The sequence below is a fragment of the Colias eurytheme genome, chromosome 25 (genome assembly GCF_061535395.1).
Source record: "Colias eurytheme isolate Ceu_HAF_F1 chromosome 25, ilColEury1 Martin Lab GWU primary, whole genome shotgun sequence".
NCBI classification, from domain to species: domain Eukaryota; kingdom Metazoa; phylum Arthropoda; class Insecta; order Lepidoptera; family Pieridae; genus Colias; species Colias eurytheme.
The window spans coordinates 1723305-1736908 of NC_143004.1; the positions used below are offsets into that span (position 1 = coordinate 1723305).

General features: G+C 32.0%; 1 protein-coding gene across 1 annotated transcript in view; it reads left to right on the plus strand.

The window, feature by feature from the left end:
- LOC149897450 (orexin/Hypocretin receptor type 1-like) overlaps window positions 1–13604 on the plus strand; it is a 92244-nt gene that overhangs the window by 60708 nt on the left and 17932 nt on the right. The window contains exons 3-4 of the mRNA XM_090116377.1: window positions 7780–7927; window positions 9457–9598. Coding sequence (XP_089972503.1) covers window positions 7780–7927; window positions 9457–9598 — 290 coding nt within the window. The remainder of the gene's footprint in view (window positions 1–7779; window positions 7928–9456; window positions 9599–13604) is intronic.

Sequence of the window (13604 nt, forward strand, 5' to 3'; positions counted from 1 at the left end):
GGTCAAATGACCAAATTTACCCCCGGTAACTCTCGGAAATTAAATAAAAATTCCGACTTGGTGGACCCACATTTTTGTACGGCACTGAGCGGTTTCTTATTATTTTTAATGGATCTATCGATGGTTAAGAATGCCGTACAAAAATATATGACCAAAATTTACCGAGTCTACCTGTACTTTTCTATTCTCATCTGCACTCAGTTGGACAGCTTACAAGTGACGGCATAGTGATGAATCTTATTATTTTTTGCTCTGCTATCGTTCTAGATATGTCCCATGGTGGTTCATTTGACCCATATTTTTGTCCTATGCGGGCTTGTAGTCTACTTGTTTTATGATTGATAGCACATCTAAATATGAATAAAAATACTATTTCAAAGCCCAAACTTATAAGTACCATAGTTTATCATAAAAGTGTACGATAAAATGGATTCTGAGATAGTATAGAGCTCGCTTTTCTTGGTAATAAGGAGAATGAATTGATATTTTAAAATGATTGTAAAAGATAAACTCAGAAAATGCAGCATCAATTTTTAAGAGTCTTTCACCAACAGAAAACTATATTATTTTTTATTGTTTTAAGCTATATAATTATGTCCCATGTTGTTTTTACCCTGGGTTATTTAGTTTTCGTGGCTAGCGCATTCTAAAACATTTATTCATACAACACTAAAAATAAAACGTCACAAAAGCAGCCGATAATATTACTAAAAGGGTGTTTATTTACAAAACCTTCGTTAATGGATACAGTTTACCGTTTACCCTGAAAAATAAACCCTTTCAAACCCAATTAATGTCTGCATTTATTTAGATAAACCCTCAATTGTTTTCATTGTCCTCTAAGATAACGAATTCATTGGTAAATTGAAATTTAAGTCGAGCTTACAAACTTATTTACGTTAGAGTCAAAGGGAATTAATTGTAGAGCTAGAATTAAAAATCAGCACCGCAAAATAAGAGAAATAGTTTGTTTATAGCCAATATATTAATAGTACGATAACTGTATTTTAATTTAAAATTGTTAATAATATGCATTAAGGTATTATTACTACGTATGTATGTAGTACATAGTAATCTATACATATAATAAAATCGTAGGAAAGTCAAAACTGTACATTGAATATTTTTTTAAAAGAATACATAATCCATGATCTATAATCGATACAGAACCCGAAAACATAGTTTTTAGAATTTTTGTCTGTTTGTCTGTTTGTCTGTATGGTTGTCCGGGCTAATCTCGAAAAGTACTGCATAGATTGACTTCAAATTTTGCATGAATATTACTAACTGGTCGGGTCAGGCTATAGGCTACATATAATCAAGCTATCACCTGCGGGGGAGGAGCTGTGAACCTTTATTTTTCTTACGTATTCTCTGTACTACGATAGCGTACAATCTTAAGACTCATGTTTAAATGTTGTTTTTGAGTAAGCCATGCTATTGTCTACCTTTACACTATAAAAACTACGTCATTTAAGTAATTTTAGCAGAGAAACAGTATAATGAATCTTAGTAGTATAAAGACAAATTTAAAACGGCGCCATCTATGAGATTTCATTAAAATCAAATCAATTTACATAATATTAACGCTTCTTGGAAATTTATAATTTAAATATTATTATGATGTTGGTGAGGTTGTTTTTTTTAAAGTTAGATAAATAATTCATATCTTCCCAGAGTAGCGAGTGCGCTTATATTTCATGTGAATATACTAAATTTTTATAAGTGAGGGTAGATGTTTATTATTTGATGTCAAACAAGACACCATTACAGTTAATATAGGTAATAGTAGATAACAGTGATCGTGTTAGACTCATGTTTTTAATTAGTTAAAGTTATGACAAAATAAGAAAATGATGAAATTTTATTTGTATGTAGTTATAATTTTTACAAGACTATATTAAACGCCCAAAGAAGGTCACTGTAGTTATTGATAAAACTTTATTAGCTTTTTAATAAAGTTAGGTACAGTCATCTTTTGATTTTTTTTATTTACAGATTCAATGTTCATAAAAATTGACGATTTGCCTGAGGATGTAGTGGAAATTAGTAACCTTGCGCGTGGTCAATCATCATCAATACATATAATAAAATTCTAGAAAAGTGATGTCTGTACAATGAAAATATGAAAAAAAAATTTAGCAGGGGTTATTATTAAATCGATCCCAAACCCAAAACTGTAGTTAAATTTTTTTTTGTCTGTTTGTCTGTATTTTTGTGCATGCTAATCTCAGAAACGGCTTATCCAATTACGATGGTGTTTTCACTAATATATTGAGGTAATCTTCATTTAACATTTAGTGTTTATTTCATGTTAATCGGTTCGTAAATAAAAAAGTTATGACCATTTAAGTATTCACGGCGAACATTTGCTAAGGCATTCTATGGTACACTATTATACAGTGTACGATAAAACGTAAGTTATCTGTTATAGGCTACAGTTATTCCTTATAAACGTCCAGGTGATCATATCGAAAGTCCCCAAGGGTGGGGGGGTAAGCTGATGTAGTAGGGGGGAGGGGTCAAATTAGAATTATGCTTACTATATATGTCGTATTATATTTTAACCCCCGACGCAAAAAGATGGGTGATAAGTGTTTGACCGCTATGTGTGCCTGTGTGTGTGTGTGTGTGTGTCTGTTTGTACCACCGTAGCTTGCTAACAGGTAATCCGAATTAGATGCGGTTTTGTTGTTAGGCAGCATATTTTCCGACGCTGGTTCTTAGATAAAGTGTATCAAAATCGGTTCATCCATTTATCATACCTAGGTATATAGAGGTAAAAGTGGGAATGTGGAAAAAAATATTAGTTATATTTTTATCCAATTCGGTTTATTCATTTATTAGATTACAGCGGTAAAAGTGGGAATGAACAATAATCGAATATGCTCAAATAACTCAAGCGGCATATCAAAATATGAAAGAACAACGTGTGAATTACAATTAGTAATGTTTTATCGAAATCGGTTCATCCGTTTATTACATATAGGGCACTTTAGGAAATGGAGCATCAAACGACAGGATATGACGTGTAGATATAGGTACAATTAGATAATATGGTTTACATCAAAATCGGTTCTGCCATTTACTAGGGGTGGAAAGGGAAGGGTTGAAAGTCTGTGAAAGAAGAGGGGGATATAGGAGCGAGAGGATAGCCACACCCTGGAAATTTTGAACTCTACTCAAAGCCACATAGGTTGGCCCTTGGCAATTTTTTTTCCTAAAGATATCTTTAGGAAAAAAAATTGCCAACTTCTTTTGCCACTGTGGTCCATTACTTACAATTTGTGCACGGTTACGGCCCAACTTAAAAGATATTGTCAAGGAGCAACAAACTTATAGATATCAATAGGATGTAGGAATGTAATATGGAGGTAGAGGTAGATCTCGCTCACTTGAAAATATTACATGAAAATAAGAAACCGAAGTTAAAAATTTAAGAATAAAAAAAAACCCAACGCAACGAAGGAAAAGGAATAAATAATAATTTCACAAACTTCCCGACGATCTTTAAAATTAAGTATCTACCATTATAAAAAAAAATATAATCTATCATTTATGACAACTTTAAGTATGATAATGATGGTATGGCAGCCCCGACGACTTTGTTTTTTTTATTTTTATTAATATTTAAAATGGTATTTATTTTTTAAAGATCTTCGGGAAGTTTGTAAAATTATTTATTCCTTTTTCTATGCACTTTTCTTCGTTGCGCTGCAGGGTTTTTTTTTAATTTAATTTTTATTGCAATTGGTCTAAACGGTTTATTTACTACAGGCGTGAGACAGGAAAGATCTGAGCGCTGAGGAATCTGAGCGCTACGAAAAATCTATTTTTTCATTCACTGATCTCAAAAAAAAAATTCCAAGGACCAGAACGACAGGAAATTTTAATATTTTATTCTAATTGTGTTTTGCACAATTTTGTTAAATTGCGACTGGATGAAAATTTTGTTCGTGGTCGTCGTCGTCGCTTATGTCAATTAGTATCGATAGCGGATTCTATTCCTTTGCGTTTTGACGTTTATCTCGGCGCTCAGTTGCTGCACGATATATTGTCAAAAACATCCATACAAGGAAGGAAGAAAAATAAATTTGCTCCCTTCCCCCATGGTGCCTAAAAATAATATGACATAATTTAAAATAAATTTTACGTAGAAAATTAATTAGGCATTTATTTTTTTATTTTTTAGCTCAGTTTAGTAATAAATTTTACTAACAGTTCTTTTCATTATTTATGGTATGTTTATTCAATAAAAGTTAAGTAGTAACTACTATGCAGTCACTATTCCACGCGGACGAAGTCGCGGGCACAGCTAGTACAATCATAATATGACCATTTAACATCCCATGCCCACCGGCCCTTTTGCTTGCTCAGACTTAAAAAAATATGAACGAAACGAATATATACTTAGGCCAAAATAACAAACCTATATAACGATCTTTAAATAAATATAACTATAAATTGAAGAATAATTACGATAACAGGATCAAAGCAGAAATAAGTTTTTATAATCTACAAAAAATTTTTTGCTAACATAGTATTCTATCAAAATAGGTCGATTTTGACTAACCTTGACGTAAAATTTTTCAACATAACATTTTACTAAACGAAGAAAAGATTTCCGTCAACCTGTCGACGGATAACCCTTCTATTGTTAAATTTTTTGAACAACAATACAAAGAAATAGGCTTTATGGCTGTACGCCATGCATCGATGCTTCTAGATGTTCAATTATTTTTATTTCACTGACGTTTCATGGAAACTTTCATGGAAAAATCTGTCATGGCGGAGCAATGAACTTGCGACCAAGCTTGCGACACTATAATGGAGTTTTGACGTTGGCTTTCAGTTTTTTCTCTATGCTAATGTAATTTTTAGGCAGTTTATGGACACTATTATAATAGAAAAGCTGAATGAAAATTTTGCTCGACCGAAACAATAAAATCGGGGGTAGTGTTTTAAAAATGAGTGAATATCTTAATATATATAAATCTCGTGTCACAATGTTTGTCCTCAATGGACTCCTAAACCACTTAACCGATTATAATAAAATTCGCACACCATGTGCAGTTCGATCCAATTTGCAATATTTTTTCTTGCGTTAATTTTTTCATAAGTCAATATAGATAGAGTTTTAAGACAACTCTTCATTTTAAAATGAGTGATGTGAGTGATGTTTTAATTAAAAATCTTAATTTCTATACTTTTTTTAATCCTCAAGTTTCGTTATCCTTTCAAAAAACACAAATGAAACAAATATTATTTTATTTTTTTGGCCTGAAACGCATTCTACAGTTAAACATACATAATAATTTATGTGATGCATATCATTGAAATCCTGAATTAATCTTTTATTTATAGATTTATAAATTACTTTCCTATCCACACTAGATACTAAAATATCTACTATCAATTTTAGATCTTTTCTAATGCATAGAATCGCTTTCAGAGAAATGATTGAAACGTTTACGATTTATAGTTTTTAGCATTACTATTTCTATACAGCGTCGATTGAAATACTTTTAATTTTAGTTGGTAAAATAACATGAATTGATCTGTTACATTATTTTATTAATATTTTATAAATGTATAGATAATTGTAGCCCTATTAATTCTTTGATAAATCGTTCCGAAATAGTTTTTTGATCAAGCATTCAATCAAAACTTCAACTGTCTTTCACAGATAATATACTTAAAATAATATAGGTATACTTATTCGTCAAAGTATGAAATAATATTTATTCGGAATGTCCTTGAGACATCCCAATACAATTTTGTTTTCTTTCTTAAAATCCCGGTTTCACGCTTCAACAATGTCTTAGTATTGTTAAGGCGATAGGACATCTAGGACACGTAAGAAATATAAAAGATTTAATATAGAACTATGGTATTTATTTATTGTTTACTTATAAAATACTAGAGGTCCACCCCGGCTTCGCCCGTGGTACATATTTCGCAATAAAAGGCGAAATCCTTTCTCGGGTATCAAAATATCTCTATACCAAATTTCATGCTAATTGGTTCAGTAGTTTTGGCGTGATTAAGTAACAGACAGACAGACAGAGTTACTTTCGCATTTATAATATTATTAGTATGGATATATTTGAATATGAATATATTAGACACTCTTGTATCTAAAAGCCGTGGAACAACTCGCGTGGTACCTGGCTGAGAAGTAGCATTTGTGGTAATTCAGAATAATATATACTTAATTAATCTATCTCTGTACCTAAATTTCACTAAGATCCGATCAGTTGTTTTTGCGTGAAATAGTAACAAACATACATCCGTACAACAAATGTGTTTATAACAGTAGGGACAAATAACGTAGGTCAGATAGTGAAAATTTAATAGCAGTAATAACAAAAATGGTTTCAATTAAGTTTGTCCTTGAGACATTTCGATATAAGTAAATTAAAGTAAATTAGTTTTGTTCGCAAAAATCTTGCTACGACATCTATAGTCCTTTCCACCTAAGATGATTTCTGTGACACATCGATTTTTGACACGTATAGAGATGTCGGTTACTGATATCGTATCAATTGTTTCCGATAATCGATAATATTCTATATGGAAATGAAATCGATTTGAATAAAGTACCAAAATTAGTTTTTTCGGCATTTCGCCAACAATTAACTAAGGAAACTTAGCAAACAACAGCAACAAAAAGTCAACAATAACAATTAGTAACAATAACAGAATACCACGTAAAGTATCAATATAAAAATGCAACTTGCTTAGAAGGCTGACGCACTCGTACAGACGATTGACTCGATTGACAAACGATCATAAGATGGGCGCCGATTATATGATTTTCCAACTCTATGATTTTTCAACGATCCATTTCATGTACACGAATTGCGTAGGTATTATATTTTTGTGTTATTTTAATTTATTTTTCATTAACTATATTAAACTAAACAATACTGTTTTTTATTTATAAGCTTACGATGTTTCATTTTTATATTTTTGGTAATAATGCCGCCATAAAATAAAAATATTATGCACTAAAATTATTTTGACTTTTTAAACATAAAATACGTAATTCGGAACACGATGAAGTGTCACAGGAATCATCCTAGGTGAAAAGGACTATAGGACCAAATGTATTTTAGTATTAGATTTATTCCGTTTATCATTTGGAAACAATATTTTTTGTCAAAAATAAGAAATTTAACGATTATAGATATTAGATATATATTTTACTAAAATCATAACATTTATTTAAAACCATAATATATGCATAGATTACTTATTGCAATAGTTATTAAAACATTAACATTTACATTGGTAAAAAGAGCAACTATGGAGTTTCTTGCTGGTTCTACTCCTTAGATGCTGCTTTCCGAATAGGTGGTAAATGTAAAAAATGTGTAATGACGATTCAGAAGTGCTTCTCGAAGAAGTCTAATTGAATAAATAACAAGAAAAAGGATCCGCACATACAGACACACGGACGTCCAAGACAGAACTTTTTTAAACTGTTTTTTAACTAGTTTAAATAACAAAAATGACATCAAAAATATCATGAACGTTAAAAATAGTGTTTTTTCTTAATATGTGTGTGTATGTATTATCTAACAAGTGCAATGTATGATACATAAAGACATTTTAAGTTTGAAAAATCAGATGTTTTGCGCGAAGTGACAGTAGTACCCACCTCAACGCTTCGCTTATGAGGCGTGCAATAAATGTTTGAGTTTGAGTTTGAGAATGGTATCATTTATACTTAAGCTTTTCCTATAGTATTTATAAATATATTTGATTTTGTTGCAGTCAGTATCAGTGACAGTGTCAGTGCTGACGCTGACGTTCATCTCAGTGGACCGCTGGTACGCGATCTGCTTCCCGCTCAAATTCAAATCCACCATCAATCGAGCCAAGACAGCCATTCTTGTAATATGGACCCTATCTCTATTATTCAGTAAGTATAAAATCGTTTGAATTCTGTGTTGCTAATGTGTGGTTACTCCGTATCAAGTATAGAATACAACATCAAACGTGTGAACAAAGAAATATGAACTCTATTATCATTCATAGTGAGCTTAAAATCGTTGTGTCATGTTTTATGATAAATATTAGGTGCTTTGGGAAAATTTCCCAAATCCCTTTGGAGCACTTACAAATCTCGAGTGTACTCAAAATTAATACGAAGCTGTTGATTGTTGTAATAAATATTAATTCCTTTGTTATTTTCCATCTTATATTTTCACTAGTTACCAACGTAACTTTGTCGGTCCTGAAACTTGACTTTCCTATTTTTGTATCATATTTCAAATTATATGTAACTGTTTTAAGTAGGTACTGAGATGCGCTCGTTCAAACAAACAAGCTTTTCAGCATTATTATATTTAGCAATAGGTGGCATTTTTACATTATTGTGTAACGTTGCACTTACATCAAACGAACATAGAGCTAGAGCAAGAGCATTCTTTCATGATCTTTTAGTGTAAACGAAAACTCGTATTCAGTATTAGTAGTATTAGAACATTGCATAGAATCTTTTCGAACGCACTAAGAACAACGAAAGAATGCTCTACGCCTGCTTACACTAAAATAATTTGACATAGTGAGGTTAGAATCAGCATTCGCTCGATTGATGTAAATGCACAATAATAAGAAAATCGCTTTAAGCTCTACGTTAGATATTGTTCGTAAAATTATATCCATTCTAGCATTTTATATAGTTTGCTATTTTACTAAACCCTATTTTCAGTCTAAACAAAATATTTTCTTTGTGCAAAATAACAATATATCTAATATCAAAACAGTTTAGCATAATTTATCATAATTGAGGTTGAATATTGGCTACGCTCATCTTATAAATACACCTGTTCCCTAATTTATACAGAAAAAATAGTTAAATTTTATATAATTTAAGATTAAAATTATCACGTATAGTATAGAATTAAAAATAATAACAAGGGCCTCTGCGTGTTGGACCTGTGCTCCACGGAAGCCTCCCAAAGGAACGGGTATCTTCCTTCTGGTGATAACCGTGTATTATGGATAGATAGTTTGTAAGGATGTGTTTGTGAGTGTTTGTTACTCTTTCACGCAAATACTACTCAACCGATGACAATTAAATTTAGCACACATATAGAGGGTAACTTGGATTAACACATAGGATAGGTTTAGGTTTTTAGGGTTTTATCCCGGAAATCCCAAGGAACGGTAACTATGCGGGTTTTTCTTTGAAAACGCGGGCGAAGCCGCGGGCGGAAAGCTAGTTAATAATAATTTTAAATATCTATACTAATATCATAAAGAGGAAAGGTTTGTATATATGTATGTATGTATGGTTTTCACGCATAAACTACTGGACCGATTTTGATGAAATTTTGCACAGATAATCTTTAGACCCTGAGAAAGAACATAGGCTACCTTTTATCGAAATATGTACCACGGGCAAAGCCGGGGCGGACCGCTAGTTAATAATAATTTTATTTACAGATACACCAGAACTGGTGGTATTAACCACTGTGAAGGTGGTACCTCTCCGGTTCAACCTGGAATACCTGGTGCAGTGCACGGCTACCTGGTCTACCACAAGTGACTTCGTGTGGCATATCATTAAAGTTGTTTTTATTTACACGTAAGTACCTATTGCATTTGGTGGGATTATACTTGATGTTATTGTTTTTATACTTACGTTAGTTAATTCTTAATTTGGCCGTATTATACTTAGTGTTATTGTTTTATATGTTAGTTAATTCTTAATTTGGCCGTATTATACTTGATGTTATCTATACTATCTATACAAATATTATAAAGAGGAAAGGTTTGTAATTATGTATGTATGTATGTATGTATGTATGGTTTTCACGCATAAACTACTGGACCGATTTCAAAAATTCTTCTTTCACCATTAGAAAGCTGCATCTTCACTGAGCAACATAGGCTATATTGCATTTTCAAAAAAATTAGAGATCCTTACCAAAAATGCAATAATGTAACCCAAGGTGTAAAAAATTCCTTAATAAAAATTCTGTCATCGCGTGCGCTGCGGAATCTATTCCATGAAGTACGAGGATGGTTCTTATGAAAAAAAAAAACGTAAACATGTAGGTACCACGGGTGAAGCCGGGGCGGACAGCTAGTTGTTTTATAAGTGAGTGAAACCATAGTAAGTATAGCTAGCATAATAAATGTCTGCCGATTGTATACTTAATCGCGATCAAACAGTGAGATATTTATATTAACAAAACACAAACTTTGATAATATTAGCTTTAATCTAACGAATTATAATTTGAAAATTCAAGTCCTTGAGATTATTACGCAATATTGGATGAAGGTTATTATTTGGTTTGAAATATATTTTAATACAATTATTTATGTAATATAAAAATAAACCCACTGTTTTATTTTTGTGTCTTCGTTATTTATTCTGTTTTTACAAATTCTAGGTAGTACCAATTTTTACGACAATTTGTTACTATCAATGTTTTTTTATTGTAATAACTAGGTAGATATGTGTAGTACAAAAATAATACAATGTATAAAACATTATTCCTGGACAAAGAATATCACCAAAACATTTCTTTTTCCAAATATTATTTGTTTAAATAGTTTTAATACTAAAAACATAGACGCTTTTTTCATCTCGGTGTTTCAAGCAATCTGCTGAATCATTGTCATTTATCACTGTTGACAAATATTACAGCAATAGCAATTACTAAACACCTAAGAACAAATAGTAGTTTGTCACTTCTGTTGTGACACTATAGGGTCTACGGAACTTAACTTGGCAAGGTTTTGTCGTAGAAATTCGAGCATCATATACCTATAATATTTTAGTTTCTAAAAGTAGCCAAATCTGTTTAGTGCATGTCATTATTATATGGTTTTTGCTATCTTTTGTTGTAGTTTTCTGCCCGCAGCTCCGCCCGCGTAATCTTAGGCTGCTTTTCCACCAGAGATGTGCTATGCTATGTTGCTGTGGATGCGTTTCCACTAATCATATTCATTAATGCACATAGCGTAGCACTGGTGGAAACAGTCTCAGCTAAGATATGTTTTTTGTTTTGGATGCGTGCTATGTGCAAAGCAGAGCTTACTATCGAGACATCGCAGAGCTTGAGCTGCGCATCTTCATAGCATATGTTACTCGCACCGCTATGGTGGAAACGGTCACATAATTTCACAGCAATGCTATCACATTTTGTAGTATAGCTACGTAGCACATCTCTGGTGGAAAAGTACCCATAAACCTAATAAATAACATATTTGAATGTGTGATAATTTTCTTAAGCACCAAGCTTTCTTTTTGTGAAAACGGAATGAAAATCTGTCAACTAGTTTTTGAGTTTATCGCGCCCAACGTTTCGAATATTTTAAGGTGATGAATTAATTTTTCTAACATTTACGGCCCTTTTCAAACCTTCGTAATTTTTATATTATTAAAGTTGTCGTGATGAAAATTCTTGACAAGAAAGTTCAATAGTAACACAATACGTCTACCGTTTTAGAAACATGATTCCATGATATTTTCTCGATAGAAAAAAAATACAAAGTTATCATTGTTATTTTTTTTTAATCTCTGGCATCTTCAAAATAACAAACGTAAAGTTACGACTTTTTGGATATTAACTATAAAATATACAACCTATACGTCTACCGTGTTAGAATTTTGAAATATGCGATGGTTTTGAAATAAACAAGAAATACTTGAAATTAGCGCGCGACCAGCCAATATAGCGAGAGCCGCCCTGTACCTTCCTACCCCGATCGCTGCACGAGTCATTCCCGCTACGGCCGTCACACGGGGAACTTGTGTCGCTCGCGCAATCGTAAAAAAGGGTGACAACACGATAAGACAAAATGAGATAAATGGGGACAATAAAGAAAATAAGAAGAAGAAACATAAAGGTTGGAGGAAAAAGAATGCTTACAATTGGAACAAATTAATGAAGTAAGTTGGTTTTATTTTAAATTTGATGATAATTGTATTATAGACGATGTTTGATATGTACCCCTGTTTTAAGTACATAACGAATGTGTAAGATTTTTTCATTTATAGCATAAATAATCTGTTCAGAAATCCGGAATCCAGAAGGAAAATAAACCCACTGATTGTTCACAATGTGAATCCACTCCTTCGTAAGTACCTTTATTCAGTCAAAAATGTATGTTATCAAAGCTCTACTGGTTTTATCGCATGATTCCATTTTTAGCAAAAAGCAACAAAGTGCAAAGAAATAAAAAATCATGGTGAACTTAGTGGAAGTATGGCGGACATAATATGGAACAGGAGCTCATTGGAGTAGTATTATATTTAAAAAAAATACGAAATAATTTCAAGAATTACATTTCTTAGAAGGTGGTAGATAAGTATGTTGTATAAAGAATTTGATGTTGATATTTATTTCATTTATACTTACTACACCTGTGCGGGAAATTGCTTAGTAATAAAACAGGTTTATATTCATATTTACATAGTAATGTGAGTTTTCATTTCGAAAAATTTTGTGTAAGTATATTAAATTGAGTTCCTGGGTGATCTGGAAACACAATTGGGCCCGGAAGATGGCGCTGCAGTCACTCCTCCTAATGACATGAACCGATTTGGATGAATATTTGTGTGCACATTTCATTTTTGTGGGATGATTGGTTGATTCGCTTTCACATTAGCTAATATTATGTATTTTTGTTGTTAGAAAGTAAACTTAATTTAATGTTTATAATACATTATTATTGGTATAAATAAGCCAGTGTTCGTCTCACATTGCTGTACCTGCCTACCTACCCTACCAGGGCCTAACTTTGTTCTGGCTATTTTATTTTGATTATTTGTGATGAATAATTACAATTATAATAGAGTGCAAAAAATAAATACATGCGTCAATATATTTTGTGTTTTTTTTTAAACAATTTTTTTATTTAAAAAAATATCATTCCGACCGCGGCTTTGCCCGCGTGGAATTAGATTATATCGTGAATCCTGTCTTATCCCACAGAAGTGTTCAGTTCGGATAAAAAGTATCCTATGTGTAAATCCAGGCAATTAGCTATATTTTATCAAAATTGGTAATGTAGTCTTGACGTGATTAAGTAACAACTAACAAAAAAATATACAAATTAACATCCAAAGTTTCGCATCAGTTTTACTGTATTAGTGATATCTTCCACTCTTGACTTTGACTGAGAAGAATTAGGGTTTATAACTTCTTTCAGAAATATTACCTTTCATTTCTGGGCATGACGTAATATCTACGTCAGCATCAAATTCTATCTAAATCCATTCAGTAGTCCGCGTTATTGAGTACCATTTCATTTTTTCAGAGTAACAATATTTTTTGTTATTTTAAAGATTATTTATAACCTGTATTATTTTGTAATAAAGTAAACATTACGAAATAATAATAATTATTAATAATGTCTAAGTAGTTGTTAAAAAGAAGATTATTTGTTTATAAGCAAGAAAATAAAACCAATAAATCAACAATTAAATATATGTATAAGAATATTATAACTGTATGACGACTCCATACATGTTTGTCCCGAGTCGGCCAGCGGCAGCGCGGCGAGTTTGCAAGAATGACTTCGCGCACACCCGCGTTCGCGATAGCGAGCTATTAGACTCCGCCCGCCAAGCAGTAGA